Source organism: Cucurbita pepo, chromosome LG08, assembly GCF_002806865.2.
Source record: "Cucurbita pepo subsp. pepo cultivar mu-cu-16 chromosome LG08, ASM280686v2, whole genome shotgun sequence".
NCBI classification, from domain to species: Eukaryota; Viridiplantae; Streptophyta; class Magnoliopsida; order Cucurbitales; family Cucurbitaceae; genus Cucurbita; species Cucurbita pepo.
Window position 1 is genome coordinate 46,763 of NC_036645.1, and position 15,091 is coordinate 61,853.

Below are 15,091 nucleotides of genomic sequence, written 5' to 3' on the forward strand. Positions count from 1 at the left end.
TTTTTTTTTTTTTTTTTTTTTTTTTTTTTTTTTTTTTTTTTTTTTTTTTTTTTTTTTGTATATTGTGTGCATCAGCTCACTAAGGCTCACACTTCATTTCACTTTATTTTCATGCGTGCTTAATAATTTGGTTTGTCATCTCTTATCCAAGAAGCGTTTAGTTTTTTTTTTTTTTTTTTTNTTTTTTTTTTTTTTTTTTTTTTTTTTTTTTTTTTTTTTTTTTTTTTTTATGTATTAGTTGATATTGGTTCCAACTTTGTACATTTTGGTCTGTGTTGCGTCACTCTGTGTGGAGAATTATAGTATACTAAGTGCCATCATTTTTTTAACATTCTTTTTAATATTGTATTTCTTGTTTATCTCATTCAGATTTTTGCTCTGAAACCAGCTGTTCACCAGGCATTCCTTAATCATGTTCCCAATAAGGTAGTACTGATATTGTAAATAGGAACTAATTTTTCCACTTCCTTCTTGTTTCTTTGAACCTTGTATGTGATGGAGGTAATTTAGTTAATCAAACATACATTATTGTTTTCCTCATAAAAACAGATGTCGGAGAAAGACTTTTGGACAAAATATTTTAGAGCAGAATACCTTCATAGTACAAAAAATTCTATCGCGGCTGCAGCAGAAGCTGCTGAAGATGAAGAACTTGCCCTTTTTCTGAAGGACGATGAAATATTGGCAGCTGAAACTCGGAAAAAGGTGGTTTCTTGAAAAATGTCAATTCACCCCCCCCCCCCCCCCCCCCCCCCCCCCCCCCCCCNCCCCCCCCCCCCCCAATATACTTTGGGTGGTATTTTTATGATCACTCTTTTCATTACATACTAAATTCTATTTACTTCGTGCATGTTATTTTAGATTCGGCGTGTTGATCCTACATTGGATTTGGAAGCTGATTTAGGAGACGATTACACACACCTTCCAGTATGTTACTTTTTAAATTTAAATTGGTGGCTTGCTTATGTAATTGGCTGATCCAAGTTTTTCTTAAACCTAGGATCATGGAATCTTTCGAGATGGTGGCAAGGAAATAACTGAATCAAATAACGAACAATGTAGAAGGACTCTGTCACAAGACCTTAATCGTCAAGGTGCAGTTGTTCTTGAAGGAAGAACTATAGGTTAGTTTCCAACTTGCAGAGAATATATTCTTCCATTGTAGTTATCAGCTAAAAGTCTTTACAACTTTGTAGATACTCCTTGTTGAATATATATAAAGATCAAATATACCCTAATCCATTTTGTCCGACTTATATAAAACTTAATTTTCTTAGAGACGAAATTCCTGCTTTTAGCTTACTTTCTTACAAATATACCTTAAGGCACCTATCATTTTAAACTCTTGAGTTAATGGTGATTTAACATTGTTCTAGTGTAGGTCTTGTGTTTAAACCCCAATAATGTTTTTTTCCTCTCCAGTTGATATTAAGAGGTCAAATATTGGGTATTGTAAATCAAATTAATATATGAGCCTACATGCGAGGAGTGATAAGAATATATATAAAAGATAAATATATTTGAACTTATCTGCTTAAGCATGTCAGCTTTCTAGAGTTTTGGTTTAGAATGTGTGATTCAATTTATGTTTCAGATTGTTCCTTTCGGTTTAGTGTGTGTATTTTTTTAATTTCATCAATGAAAAAATTTCTCTTAAAATTAGCTTAATTTTAGTAGGGTTTTGTGCTTACAAATTTTGATAGGTGATTTTACTCGCTTTCTCAAAATATTTTGCGATTTGGGGGAAGGTAGAAACAAAGTTTAACTGTTTAACTCTTTGTGCTTGCTTACTTAAGTGGCTCATTTAGCATGTTGTAGAGTAGAAGTTTATAAGATTTCTGAAATCAGGAAAAAGGAGATTAGGGAGGTGTGGAACATAATCTGTTTCATGTGACTTATTGGGTTGCTAAGTCAATTTTGATAAGGAAATTGCTTTATTGACTACTAGAAAGTTCGTTGTAAATTTTTTCATCCTAATTGATTATTTTGTTTTCTGAATTGTTGCTCTACAAACTTGAGAGCAGATGTAGACTTGGAAGATCCAAGGACAGTAGCGGAAGCACTTGTGCGGTCCAGACATGGTTAGTATGGCTGATAGAAATTTCTTTTTCCAATTCGTTTTCTGCCACCATTTGCACCCTGAGCTTGTCCCGTAGCCTTAATTCTATAATGCATTGAGAAATTAACTACTTGTAATTGATTTCACAGCGGCAGAAGGAAATGAGAAGCAGATAGGACTTGATAGGATTGCTAGGATGACAGCGATTGAGGATCTTCAAGCACCTCATAGCTATCCTTTTGCTCCTCTTTGTATCAAGGTTGGATTTTTATTGGTGAAAGATGTTAAGATCTACAATCATTTTAGCAGAATAACATATGATGCTATGCTTCCATAATAGGATCCTCGAGATTATTTTGATGCCCAACAAGCAAATGCCATTAAAACATTGGATGATACACGAGCTGGAATGCAACAAACTAAATGCAGTTTGAGCACTACAGAAGCATATTGCTCTCTGAGGGAATCCATATCTGAGATCAAATCTTCTGGATTGAATCATCCCATAATTAAACCTGAAGTTGCGCTTATGGTAAAAGCACGTACAGTGTTCTTTTACCAAAATCATGCATTTCTGCTATCTGGATTGACAACTCTTCTCTTGCTACCAAACATCTAATTTTGTTTTTGTAGGTTTATAATGGATTAACTCAAAATATTTCTAGTACCAAATATCAACTAGGGAAAAACCCTCAGGAGAGTATTCTGGAGAGTTTACCAAATCCTACGAAGGAAGAACTTCTACACGTGAGTTGGTGCTACTCTTGCCTTAATATTTGAAGATATTTTTAATGGCTAGTTTCTGGAAAGTTCCCTATTTTACTCTTTCACGAACATTTACTGTCCATAATAATAATAATATATTAGAGTTTGAAATTGGTTTTCTTCCTTACATTTGTGTTCTCGAGTCACTTGTTTCTTCAGACTTCATTTTTTAGTGAGTTATCATTTTAAGCACAGCTTATTGTTTCCAGCATTGGATCTCTATTCAAGAATTACTGAGGCACTTTTGGTCGTCCTATCCAATTACCACATCATATCTTTATACCAAAGTAAGTTCCTATTGCATTAATTGGACATTCCGTCATTTGACAGTATGTTTATCCATTAAGTTTAATATTGAGAAATTATTTCTAATTCGGTAATTCTTGACATTTTCATCTACTTCAAATGATCATGAATCAATTTTGTTTTGACTAGTTACTACTCGCTCTTGTGCTAAAAGTTCATGATATTGAATTTAAGATTCACATTGTTTGCGGAAGTCTTCTCTTAAAGCTTCAACCTGAATTGAATAAATGATGTGTGGTGCTCTAATAAGAAAATGTGCTAGTGTATTGCTGGATTGGGCACAATGAAGGCCCCGGTTCATTGATAGATTTGGAGGGTATAATTCATGCTTCTAGAGTCTAGGCCTTGAAGAATGATTAAACCTAGAAGTATAATTCTAGAATTTTTTCTAGTGGCACAAGGCAAGGTGACCTCTTCTCTCTCTTCATGTTTGTTGTTCGTAGTTGATTTATCTTGTTAGACTCTTCACGTAAGGGGCCTTGAAGGAGGAACCTAATTGGGGGTTTCCAAATGAAAGTAGTGCTGTTTATACTTCTTCAATTTGTTGATAACACACTCCAATTATCCTCCTCCTTGGAGAAAGTGCTCAATCTTTTTTAACATTTTACAGATCTTTTAGGAGGTTCCTGACTTCAATACTACCTTCCAGTCAAAGTTAGCTTTTGGGCATCAATTGTCCAAACTCTAAGTTGGAAGAGTTGGCAATTAATCTCAGCTATAGTATTGAGCTTTGGCCCTCCCCATATCTTTGTGTTCCCTTAATTGTAGATCTGGAAAAGCCTCATGTTTGAGCCCCTTGGTGTCGGGAGAATATTTTGCAAGCTATAGAAATGGGATATCAAAATCCTTGCCAGGAGTGAGACTTAGCTTTTGATACTGAAATGGTTAGTGTTCCATTAGAATTTGAAACTTGGGATGTGGGACGCCGTGAGAAATTATCAGTTTTCTTGTCCCATCGTGAGGGGTATATAAGATTGCAAACCCCACTGGACAGATGAAGTCTAGACTCTTTCACTACCGTTAGAGATGATTGTGGCGGATGCGATGGAAGCTCATATTGATGTTAATAGGNAAAAAAAAAAAAAAAAAAAAAAAAAAAAAAAAAAAAAAAAAAAAAAAAAAAAAAAAAAAGGAAAAGAGGAAGAAGAAGAAGAATAACTGTGAAACCAGTAAAATAAAAAATACTGCTTAAGCGACCGAAAAAAAATCAGACGGTTCAGATTCAGACTGGTTCGGTATGGCAATTTCAGTTTGCATAGAAAAAAATCCGACCAAATTTAGTTGGTTTTGAGTTTGGCATGATCAGGTTGCTTGTAGCCCGAGTCGGCTGGTAATAGATATATATATTAAGAATCGATTCCTTACCAAATAACTAAAGCGCTTTATTTGGCTTGAACTACAACATTGTATGTACCATGATTTGTGTTCAAGCCCATCTGCCCCAAAATTTTGTGATTACTATACATCCACGAGCATATGTAGGGCCTGGTGTCACAATCGCACTCTTGCGGCAACGGGACAATGATTTTGTGGCACTTGTTCTAAACCAACGAACAAGTCATCCGTGTAAAATTCGTACTTCGCGAACAATATCGGCTCTCGGGTCACGTTTGAGAGAAATGTATAGAAAACGTGTGCAAGGAAAATACGTTAAAAACATTTTAAAGAAAGCAATGTTATAAGCTAAAACTAAGTAGGCGACAACAACGCCTTTGATAGCATATAACCCAGGTAGGAAGAATTGACAACTAGTTACATCCTCATATAGTACATTTTGGGGCATTTTAGCCCTGGCGAGTGTAGACATGATTTTGGTGACCAGTTATACACTCAAGTATTGACATGGCAATAATAATAAAGGTCTATCTAACATAAAAGCAAGTAAAAGGGGTTTGGAACAGACATGTGACCATGGACAATAAGTCCTAGACAAGCATTACCGGGGCATCCAACATGCAGCCACAAGCAACAAGCCTTGGACAAGCATGATTGTGACACCTGGCATGCGGTATACTAGTGGGCTAACGACGTAAATGAGCCCATTCACACATCCCTTCTCATGATGTCTGCCTCTAATCAACAAACTGGAAAACTCGAATTGAATGACCTGTCTCTTAATCAGTTCGGACTGGTTCGGTGATGCACCATGGGTGGTTCAGTTTGGTTTTTTTTTCTTCCTTTTTTTTTTCTCTCATTTTTTGCGGCTTGGCGTTGGCTCAGAACTCAAACTGAGCCAAGCCAAACCGCATACACGCCTAGATGTTAAGAACACTTGTTTGTAAGGGTTGTTGACGTTCACGGTTCTTTCTCTTAAGAAGCTTCTGTAAATTTGTATTAGATGCAAGTTGTAACACCAATATCCAACTAGATTTAATTGTCAAATGAACAAGAAAACAAGATAGGACCCCCTTTGCGTGCTTGGAAAATCAGACAAATTAAAGAAGATTTTTGCGTAGGAAAGGACTCTTAAAAGCTGAAACTTAAATCTGAGAAGGAACTTGGTCCACTTAGGAGACTGATATGCCCGAAAGCTACTTGCTGCTAAGATGTGGTATAGATTGTTCTCTGCCATGAGGGAAAAATATTTGATGTGCTTGTAAAAATCTAGGATGTATATTTTATCACAGTAAAACTCATATCAAATGATTTATACTGGCTATATATTTCCATATTTAGTATGGATCGCCTGCACTCTTAGTTGGCTGTGTGTTAACTGTCATGCAGGTGAGCAGATTAAAGGATGCCATGTCAAAAATCTATCGACAATTAGAGGTACAAGACTGCCCAACGTCCCCCAATCTTTTATATTTTGAACAGAACATTCAGTTATATGGTCTCTCTCTATATATATTTGCCACGATCTTAAACTATTTTAATCTGTGGCTGCTAGCTTAATGTTGTTACTTATATGGAGTGTTTTGTGAAATTTCTTTCTTCTCGCTCTTGATTGATCTTTTTCCAACTTTAGATCTTGTTATATATAAAGAATATTGAAAATAAGGTAGGTAGTTAGCAAATTATTTGCAGAAACGAGATGGTCTGAGCTTGAATGTATTTTTCTTCTTTGAATGTCTCCTCCTTAACTAAATTGTTTTTCTTTTCTACGAAATGACTTCCCAATAAAATCTGATAATTTATTATGTCTATTTGAGATACGTAATGTTATCCTTTTTAATATTACGTTTCAAATATTCTTCTGTTGGTGGTTTGACTCAAATTCTCTTTTTAAGTTAGGTTCGTTTCTGTAGGTTTTGCCATTCTCTTGTCTATAGATTAATTAATTTGCATCATTAGAGTTTTACGACACCACTTTCATTGAAAATAGGAGATTAAGGAAACCGTGCAGGCAGATTTCCGCCACCAAGTATCACTTCTAGTTCGCCCAATGCATCAGGTCCGTAGCGTGTTCTCATCTGAAATTTGTACTTGTTGTTTTTGCACCTTTTCTTTCTTTTGTTATCCATGGAGTAAGGTTGGTGGATGGAAAAATGAGTATATGCGTGTGTGATGCATGTTTATAGGCCCTGGATGCTGCATTTCAACATCATGACGCCGACTTGCAGAAGAGATCAGCAAAGAGCGGAGAAAGGCCCAACGGATACACATAGACAATATCATTATAGACTGATGCCTCTATACCGTTGTTCCTTAGCAATTCTCCTTATAATCCACAAACTAATCATTTCTAGATTTATAGAATAAACTATAGAATTGAATTATTATAGCCACTCTGACTTTATATATATATTATGGGAAGCTATAAGATGTTTATCTTCAGTCATGTTTTTTATTGAAATTGAAATTTTCTTCAAGGAAAGGTCTATGGATAACTCCCTCTCTTTTCGGTGTCATTGAGATCATCTAGGATTGACTTCAATTTTTTTATTGAACACAATAAATTGATAACTTTTTTTTCATCTATTGGTTATTGAGACTGAAACTGATGAAGACAGTTTGAACTTAACCGAACTGGTTCGGTTTTGATTATATAGGTCACCGAGTACCCAATAAAAGCAAGAATCCCGTAAACTCAAAATTGAAAGCACATAGTGAAGAAAAAAGTTGAGCTACGATCAAATTTTTTTTTTATTTGCTTGGATGGATCACGGTATCGTGTTGAAGGTCTAGTTGACATCTAAAGTATAATATCCTTTAATGTCTAGTTTGACACATTTTGTTCCGAAATACATTTTTGTGTTAACAAAGTTTGATTTCGTATGGAAGTTTAATTCATTCTTGACCCAACCTCACTTTGAAAAGAGAGAGGAAACCTTAGTCATCCTCACATAAATACCTCATTACAGCTCCATTGAAGGTAAGTTCTACCCATTCCTCAAATTTTTAGATTGATACACTTGTTTCCTCTTTGACTATGCATGTGAGTGTGTGGCAAGCACCAGACTCACAACCACAAAGTGAAGACTAGCTGTTTCTATTTGTGTTGATGTGCATCAACAACCAGTTAGTGTAACTCTAAAAGCAGTAGTTTGTTAATTAATTTATAAAAGCAGGCAAGTTTAAAATAAAAGTAGGGAATCTTGTATATTAATATTAGGGACGCGCACACCTTTGTTGAGGACTAAAATATATTTGTTTCATAACCTTTTCCTTGGAGCATAAATATCTTTCTGTCATGCTTCCACTGAGCTCAAAAGCTTAGCAACTAAGGAAGAAATCAAACACTTTTCTCTTCCACTTTATTTCTTCTCTTTTTCTAATTTGATTCTGAACACTATCCATGGTTCACCCATTTAATTATTTATTTGAGATGTGAAGAAAAATCAAACAAACCAATGCAATTAAGGCTCCCACCGACCATCATGTGTAGATTTCGCACACTTTTCACATAAAGGCAATAGAAAAAGAGGCCTCCCTGCAATTGCATGCCCACTTCTTTGTGCATGAATGAAGGCTTTGTACAATAAACCATATAAAAAAAGTAAGGTTATGGTAGACAAGTGTAGCTTTTGTAATAGCCAAGAGTATTTGTGTTGGGACAAAGTTGGCAACTCCAAACTACAACTCATTTGATTTATGAGCATTTAGTTTAAGCTCTCTTTCACCGCGCAAATCACTCATGTGCTGTGGACAAAAGCTTTTGCTTTTGCTTTTCCTATTTCCCCATATATACGCATTACGCGTTCATGCAATTCTCTCCTGCCACACTCACTCACACAACTCTTCACAAAGATGAAGAACAAGGCGTCCCTTCTGTTGAAGAAAATCACTTCCATTTTGGGTGCCATAGCTAAGGCCAAGTCCATGGCCATCAACTCCAAATTCAGCCCCACCAAACCTCGTCTCCTCATGCTCTCCATGCTCAAGACCAAAAAACTTCTCGTCACTTCCCTCTCTAACAAGATCCACACCATTCTCGGCCAACACCACGGCGACCGCGACGACGACGACACCCAAGACAACCACAGCATGGCCATTGTCCTCTATGACGCCGCTGCCGCACACGCAAGCCAGTATCAATCCAGTGCGAGCTTGACGATGGCAGCCAAGGCTGAGGAAGAGGATGATGACAAGTATCCTGACCTGACACACTCTCTGTTCGACGAAGAGGATGACTATGACATCGACGATGCGAAGCTGCAGGCTGCCGGTGGCTCGATTATCGACATGATGAGGAACTCCAAGGAAGAAGGAGAGGAGTTCAAGCTGGAGGAAGAGATCGATGAGGCGGCAGACTTGTTCATAAAGAGGTTCCGGAAACAAATACGCATGCAAAAGCTTGAATCTTTCAAGAGGCTTCAAGAGATGCTGGCAAGAGGAACTTGATTTCATTATATTAATTCAAATATATATTATAACCTTAATTTATAGTTATAATCTCAGCTATTTCCTCTTGTTTCCAAACACCATTTATTTATGTACTCAACCATGGTCTTATGATTAATATAATGGAAGTTTTTAAGAGGCATCCAATTTTTTGAGAATATTTAAATTTAAAAAATGGAGAATTAAGATTATCAAATTTATGAAAAAGAAACACATTTTTCCTACAAAAAAGAAAAAAGAAAAAAAAAAGAAAAAAAAGGTTAGATTGTGAGAAGCAACGAGTTGAATAAAGATGAGAACGTGCCGACGTGGAGTAGGAGTGAGCCACCTCATTTCCCGCCAAAACATCCCGCCAAACACAACCTCCTCCATGAATCGAGTGCGTTTAGGTCACTGAAGTTCAGAGCTTTCAGTTTCTCCCCTTCTCCGACCCCCTCTCCCTTAGAAATGGCTGGAGAAACTCCCGATGGAAACTCCGGCAATCTGCCGTCGGAGCTCGATTCCCCCACCACCTCCGCTGGTTTCGAAACAGACCAGCTCCCTCATCTCAGCCACATTTCCGACAACTACCCCGACGAGGACGAAGCCGCCGTTGATCCTCGCATCGTTCACGACGAGCCTGATCCCGATGAAGAAGAGGAAGGAGAGGATCTCTACCACGACAATTTCCTGGAGTTAGTTCTCCAAACAGCCCCCCCACATTGCCTTTTAATTTCGTTGAAATCTATTGCCACATGGAGTACCGATCTAATGAATTTTGCTCTTAACCTTGTAGCGATTATCGGAGGATGGACGACCATGACCAGTACGAGTCCTTGGGCCTCGACGATTCTTTAGAGGACGAGAGGGATTTGGATCAGATTATGGAGGACAGACGAGCTGCTGAGATGGAACTCGAGACTCGTGATGCTCAGTTCACCCGTCGGAAGCTTCCTGAGCTATTACACGACCATGGTAATCTTGCCAGCTCTGTTCTTCCTGAGTCGCGAATTCTAACTTTGTTCCTCGATTTCAGCTTGTTCACTTGCGCATTAAGCAGTGAATGCATTACTGAGATACGCGTGTTTCCATTCTTTTCTCATGCTCTTTCTTTGTGTTTCCTTTAATGTGTTGCCTTCACGAAATGATATGCACCAAATTGATTCTTCAGCTTCAGTTTTCCGTCCAAAAGCTTGATATATGTAGGAATTCTCTACTATTCTTGGCAGCAGCCAAGTTATTAGTTTTCCCCCTTTGATTACTTTTTGCGGACTGGCAGATTTTAACTGTTTTTGACGTTTTGATACAGACTCTGAGAATGACAATTACAGGCCTTCGAAAAGATCAAGAGCCGATTTTCGTCCTCCAGCTGCAGCAAGAAGCTACGATGACATTGATGGCATGCAAAGTTCTCCAGGTAGATCACAAAGGGAAAACTCACGAGATGATGTGCCCATGACTGATCATTCTGTTGATGACCAATATGAGGTGTATAAGGCTGTCACATCTTTGTTTTCCAAGTAGTAGCATTTTGCACATAATTATTGCTTGCCATTTTCAAAATAAACACGTTACCTCCAATTGTAGGATGAAGATGATGATGAAAATGAGTGAGATGTATCGTGTTCAAGGGCCACTTAGAGAGCATGTTACTATGGATGCAGTTCGGCGCTTTATAGGCAAAAAGTTTAAGAAATTCTTGGAAACATATGTGAATCCTAAGAGTGGAAATGGAGAGCTCGAGTACATGCGACTGATAAATGAGATGGTTTTAGGTGAGCATCTACTTCCGTGATTTACTGGGATGTTGATATTTGGTTTCTTTTGTAAACAAATATTGTTTTCTTAGACAACCTGTTAGAGTCATGTTCGTCCTCTCATTTTTCTTACACTAGTTGCTTTAATATTTGGTTTGCAGCCAATAGGTGCAGTTTGGAGATTGATTACAAGCAGTTTATCTTTGTTCATCCAAATATTGCAATCTGGTTGGCTGATGCACCCCAATCCGTCTTAGAAGTTATGGAAGATGTTGCAAAGAAGGTTGTGTTTGACATACATCCGAACTACAAAAACATCCACCAAAAGATCTATGTTCGCATCAATAATTTACCAGTTTATGATCAGATTCGAAATATTAGGTATCCTGGAAGATTCATGGTGCTGGGTCTTTTCAAATACACGTTTTTCTTTCTTAATTTCTCATTCATCCTATTTTCAATGTTACCTGTTGCATTTTGTAGGCAAATTCATTTAAATACCATGATTCGCATTGGTGGCGTAGTGACTCGGCGCTCTGGTGTGTTTCCCCAGTTGCAGCAGGTGAAGTATGATTGTAATAAATGTGGAACAATATTGGGACCATTTTTTCAGAATTCTTACTCAGAGGTCAAGGTTGGTTCTTGTCCTGAATGCCAGTCGAAGGGGCCATTTACAGTAAATGTCGAGCAGGTGAATTCTTAATTATATCTCCNTTTTTTTTTTTTTTTTTTTTTTTTTTTTTTTTTTTTGAGAAACCACAGTTGTGGTTACGTGCCTATGAATCTCATTTAAGAACTTATTTCATTTATCTTGCTGCTCCCCCGGTGCAAAATGGATGGATGGTTTCTTGTCATGTATTTTTGTCTAATATTTCTCTTCTGTAAAACAAGATCTCAGCGAATGTTAATCAGATACCATATGTTGTTGGTTGTTATGCTGTAGACTATATATAGGAACTACCAAAAGCTAACCCTCCAAGAAAGTCCAGGAATTGTGCCAGCTGGTCGACTCCCAAGGTATAAGGAAGTGATACTCTTGAATGATCTAATTGATTGTGCCCGTCCTGGGGAGGAAATTGTACGTTCCCTGCCCTTTATTTGCTTATGTCAAAAAATTTCTTTTTGAAGTACTTGCAGACTTTTTAATTTATGATCTGATTGATTTCAGGAAGTCACTGGCATTTATACAAATAATTTTGACTTATCGTTGAATACAAAGAATGGTTTTCCTGTGTTCTCCACGGTTGTTGAAGCAAATTATGTTACCAAGAAGCAAGATCTCTTCTCTGCTTACAAGCTTACCCAGGAAGACAAAGAAGAGATTGAGAAGTTGGCTAAAGACCCTAGAATTGGAGAAAGGGTTAGTTATATCAAGAATTTATTGAGTACATTCCTTTGTTAAGATTAAGGGTTTTGATTTGGTATGAACTGATAACAGATAATCAAATCCATTGCCCCATCAATCTATGGTCACGAGGACATAAAAACAGCAATTGCTCTTGCAATGTTTGGAGGTCAAGAAAAAAATGTTGAAGGGAAACACCGGTTACGAGGTGATATCAATGTACTTTTACTAGGTGATCCTGGCACTGCCAAATCTCAATTTCTCAAGTAAGAGCTACATTTATCAGTTCGGGATGAACTTCATGTATGAAATACTGGTCTATAGCTGCTTGAACATTAATTTGTATATATTTTTACCAGGTATGTTGAGAAAACTGGGCATAGAGCAGTGTACACCACAGGGAAAGGAGCTTCAGCTGTAGGACTAACAGCAGCAGTGCACAAGGATCCTGTCACAAGGGAGTGGACCCTTGAAGGTGGTGCCCTTGTATTAGCCGATAGAGGAATTTGTCTGATTGATGAGTTTGACAAAATGAATGATCAGGACAGGTAGGGAAAACAATCGTCATTTCAGCTTTGCAATTCCATCTATTCTCCTGCCCAGTCTAGAAAGTTGTAAACTTTTGGTGTGTTTGAATTAAAGTTCTCATCCGTGATTAGGGTGAGTATACATGAAGCAATGGAGCAGCAAAGCATCAGCATATCAAAAGCTGGAATTGTCACTTCTCTTCAAGCCAGATGCTCTGTCATTGCAGCTGCCAATCCCGTTGGAGGAAGGTATGGCAAGTATATTTGTGTTTGACTTATAATCATGGGAGGAAAGAAGTTGAACGACCAATGGATGAATGAATTGATCAATTATGGGATGATCATGTATTTGACTGCTTCTGTCCAAGTGTACACTCATCCCTCACCAAGCGGGAGGAAAAGTGACTACTTATTTCTCACTCATCCTTTACATCTAGTGATTTTGAAATTATTGCATTATTTTGATCAACTAGCCTTTTTATAGGTACGACTCCTCAAAAACATTTTCACAAAATGTGGAGCTGACAGATCCTATCATTTCTCGATTTGACATCCTCTGCGTTGTTAAGGTAAATATCTAGAAACTTCATGCCTCCCTCTTCATATTGTAGAAGTTGATTGTTATGGAAAAGTAATTTGTTAATTTGCAGGATGTGGTAGACTCTGTAACAGATGAGATGCTTGCTAAGTTTGTTGTTGATAGTCATTTCAAATCACAGCCGAAGGGCGGTAATATTGATGATAAGTCTGTAAATGAATCTCAAGAGGACAGTCAAGACTCTACAAGGCCACTGGATCCGGAGGTCATACACTTGTACTTATTCATCCTCTTAGTAGGTTATCTGTGGACTTCTCCTCTAATATGATTACTTCCTAAATATTGTTCTTCCAGGTGCTTCCCCAAGATCTGCTGAAGAAGTACATAACTTATGCTAAGTTGAATGTTTTTCCAAGGTTGCATGATGCTGATATGGATAAGTTAACACATGTCTACGCAGAATTACGAAGGGAATCTTCTTTAAGGCTCTATTTTACACCTCTTTCTTTTTATTATTATTGGTTTTTTATGGTATGTCAATGAAGGGCTCTTAATGTCGATTGAAACTTTTCATATTGACTATCATATTGTAATGTGACTAGCATGGGCAAGGAGTTCCTATTGCAGTTAGGCACATAGAGTCAATGATACGCATGTCTGAAGCACATGCAAGAATGCACCTTAGGCAGCACGTCACACAAGAAGATGTTGATATGGCAATTCGTGTGTTACTTGATTCTTTCATTTCGACCCAAAAATTTGGGGTACAGAAAGCTCTGCAAAAGGTATTAAAGGAGATCACTATTTTCTCTCTCTAGGCATGTCTTCTATAAATGTTAATATGGCTGTTCAATATTTTCTTCAAGAATTAACCAGTTGGGTTCCTCATTCATTTTATACACAAAGATATGCCTGAATCATGATGCTGACATTCTGCTTGGATATTTTGAGTTCTCGATAAGATAATCCAATAAATTACTTAATTATTCTTGATTGGATGATCAATGCCCTGTGGTTGCCATGGGGAATACTTAATTTGTACTTGTGTTTTTAATACTGATAAAAAAAACTGTAATTCTTAATTTGTATTTATGTTTTTAATTAGTTAATTTTGGTAATTTTAAGATAAGCGATGTGGCAGCCAATACGTTTAAAGTTCGGGTAATACAAAGGAACAAAACTAACCTTTGCTACGCTCAGCTTCTATTCTGTCAAGGGTAAACCCAAAGTTCCCATGCCCCTTTATGCCGACAATAGAACCATCAACAATGTTGTACCTGATTTCGTTTTTGTTTATTAAATTGAGAAAGTTTTGGTGGATCTTGTAGAGCTTTAGAAAGTATATGACTTTCAAGAAGGATTACAACGAACTGCTCCTATATCTTCTTCGAGAGCTTGTGAAGAATGCACTTCACTTTGAGGAAATTGTTCGTGGATCTACATCGGAGCTTATCCACATCAATGTGAAATTGGAAGACCTACAAAGCAAGGTAATGATACCACGTTACTTATTGGAAGACCTAAATATGGCACTTACACATTTGATATCGGTGCAGGCACAGGAGCATGAAATTTATGATTTGAAACCCTTCTTCACCAGCTCCCACTTTTCAAATGCTAATTTTGTGCTGGATGAAGAGCGTGGAGTAATCAAGCATCACCTTGCCAGATGATTTAAGGATAAAGATTAGGAAATAGGTGAGTTGTCTTACTGAATTGATGATATTCGTAAAGGATTTGAACGTTATGGGTAGGAAGTTTTGGTAAAATGGGATTTAAGGGTTGGCCTCTTTGAACATTCAGAGGTGTTACTGTTTTCGGATCTGAGTTTTTAACCAAATTGAGAACAAAGTTGAAGAACTTCTCTTCTTTAGCATGATCTTATTAAGCCTGATCTTATGCAATCTCTTCAGACAGTCTTGTTTTTGGAATGGTATGTTCTGTTTGTTGACCCAGAGAGAGGTTAGAGCAAAGTTGGAATGATTGTGTTTACGATGGAGGAGCAATTCTGAATGATGATGCTCTTCTTTG

The 15,091-nt window shown here is 37.3% G+C and overlaps 2 protein-coding genes and 1 pseudogene across 3 annotated transcripts in view; all 3 read left to right on the forward strand.

The window, feature by feature from the left end:
• Positions 1-6,911, forward strand: part of LOC111800307 (probable RNA polymerase II transcription factor B subunit 1-1) — an 18,038-nt gene extending 11,127 nt beyond the window's left edge. For both annotated transcript variants that reach the window (XM_023683934.1, XM_023683935.1), the window contains 12 exons: positions 370-426; positions 550-705; positions 862-927; positions 1,001-1,124; positions 2,025-2,081; positions 2,209-2,318; positions 2,400-2,591; positions 2,693-2,806; positions 3,034-3,111; positions 5,855-5,902; positions 6,456-6,524; positions 6,652-6,911. In XM_023683934.1, coding sequence (XP_023539702.1) covers positions 370-426; positions 550-705; positions 862-927; positions 1,001-1,124; positions 2,025-2,081; positions 2,209-2,318; positions 2,400-2,591; positions 2,693-2,806; positions 3,034-3,111; positions 5,855-5,902; positions 6,456-6,524; positions 6,652-6,738 — 1,158 coding nt within the window. In that variant the 3' untranslated portion in view covers positions 6,739-6,911. The remainder of the gene's footprint in view (positions 1-369; positions 427-549; positions 706-861; positions 928-1,000; positions 1,125-2,024; positions 2,082-2,208; positions 2,319-2,399; positions 2,592-2,692; positions 2,807-3,033; positions 3,112-5,854; positions 5,903-6,455; positions 6,525-6,651) is intronic.
• A 1,071-nt stretch (positions 6,912-7,982) lies between these two features.
• Positions 7,983-9,056, forward strand: LOC111800308. Its single transcript, XM_023683936.1, has one exon. It carries the CDS (start codon positions 8,321-8,323, stop codon positions 8,912-8,914), a length of 594 nt encoding a protein of 197 aa, XP_023539704.1. The 5' UTR covers positions 7,983-8,320; the 3' UTR covers positions 8,915-9,056.
• Positions 9,057-9,250: 194 nt separating this feature from the next.
• On the forward strand, positions 9,251-14,976 carry LOC111800305 (annotated as a pseudogene).
• Positions 14,977-15,091: the final 115 nt, after the last annotated feature.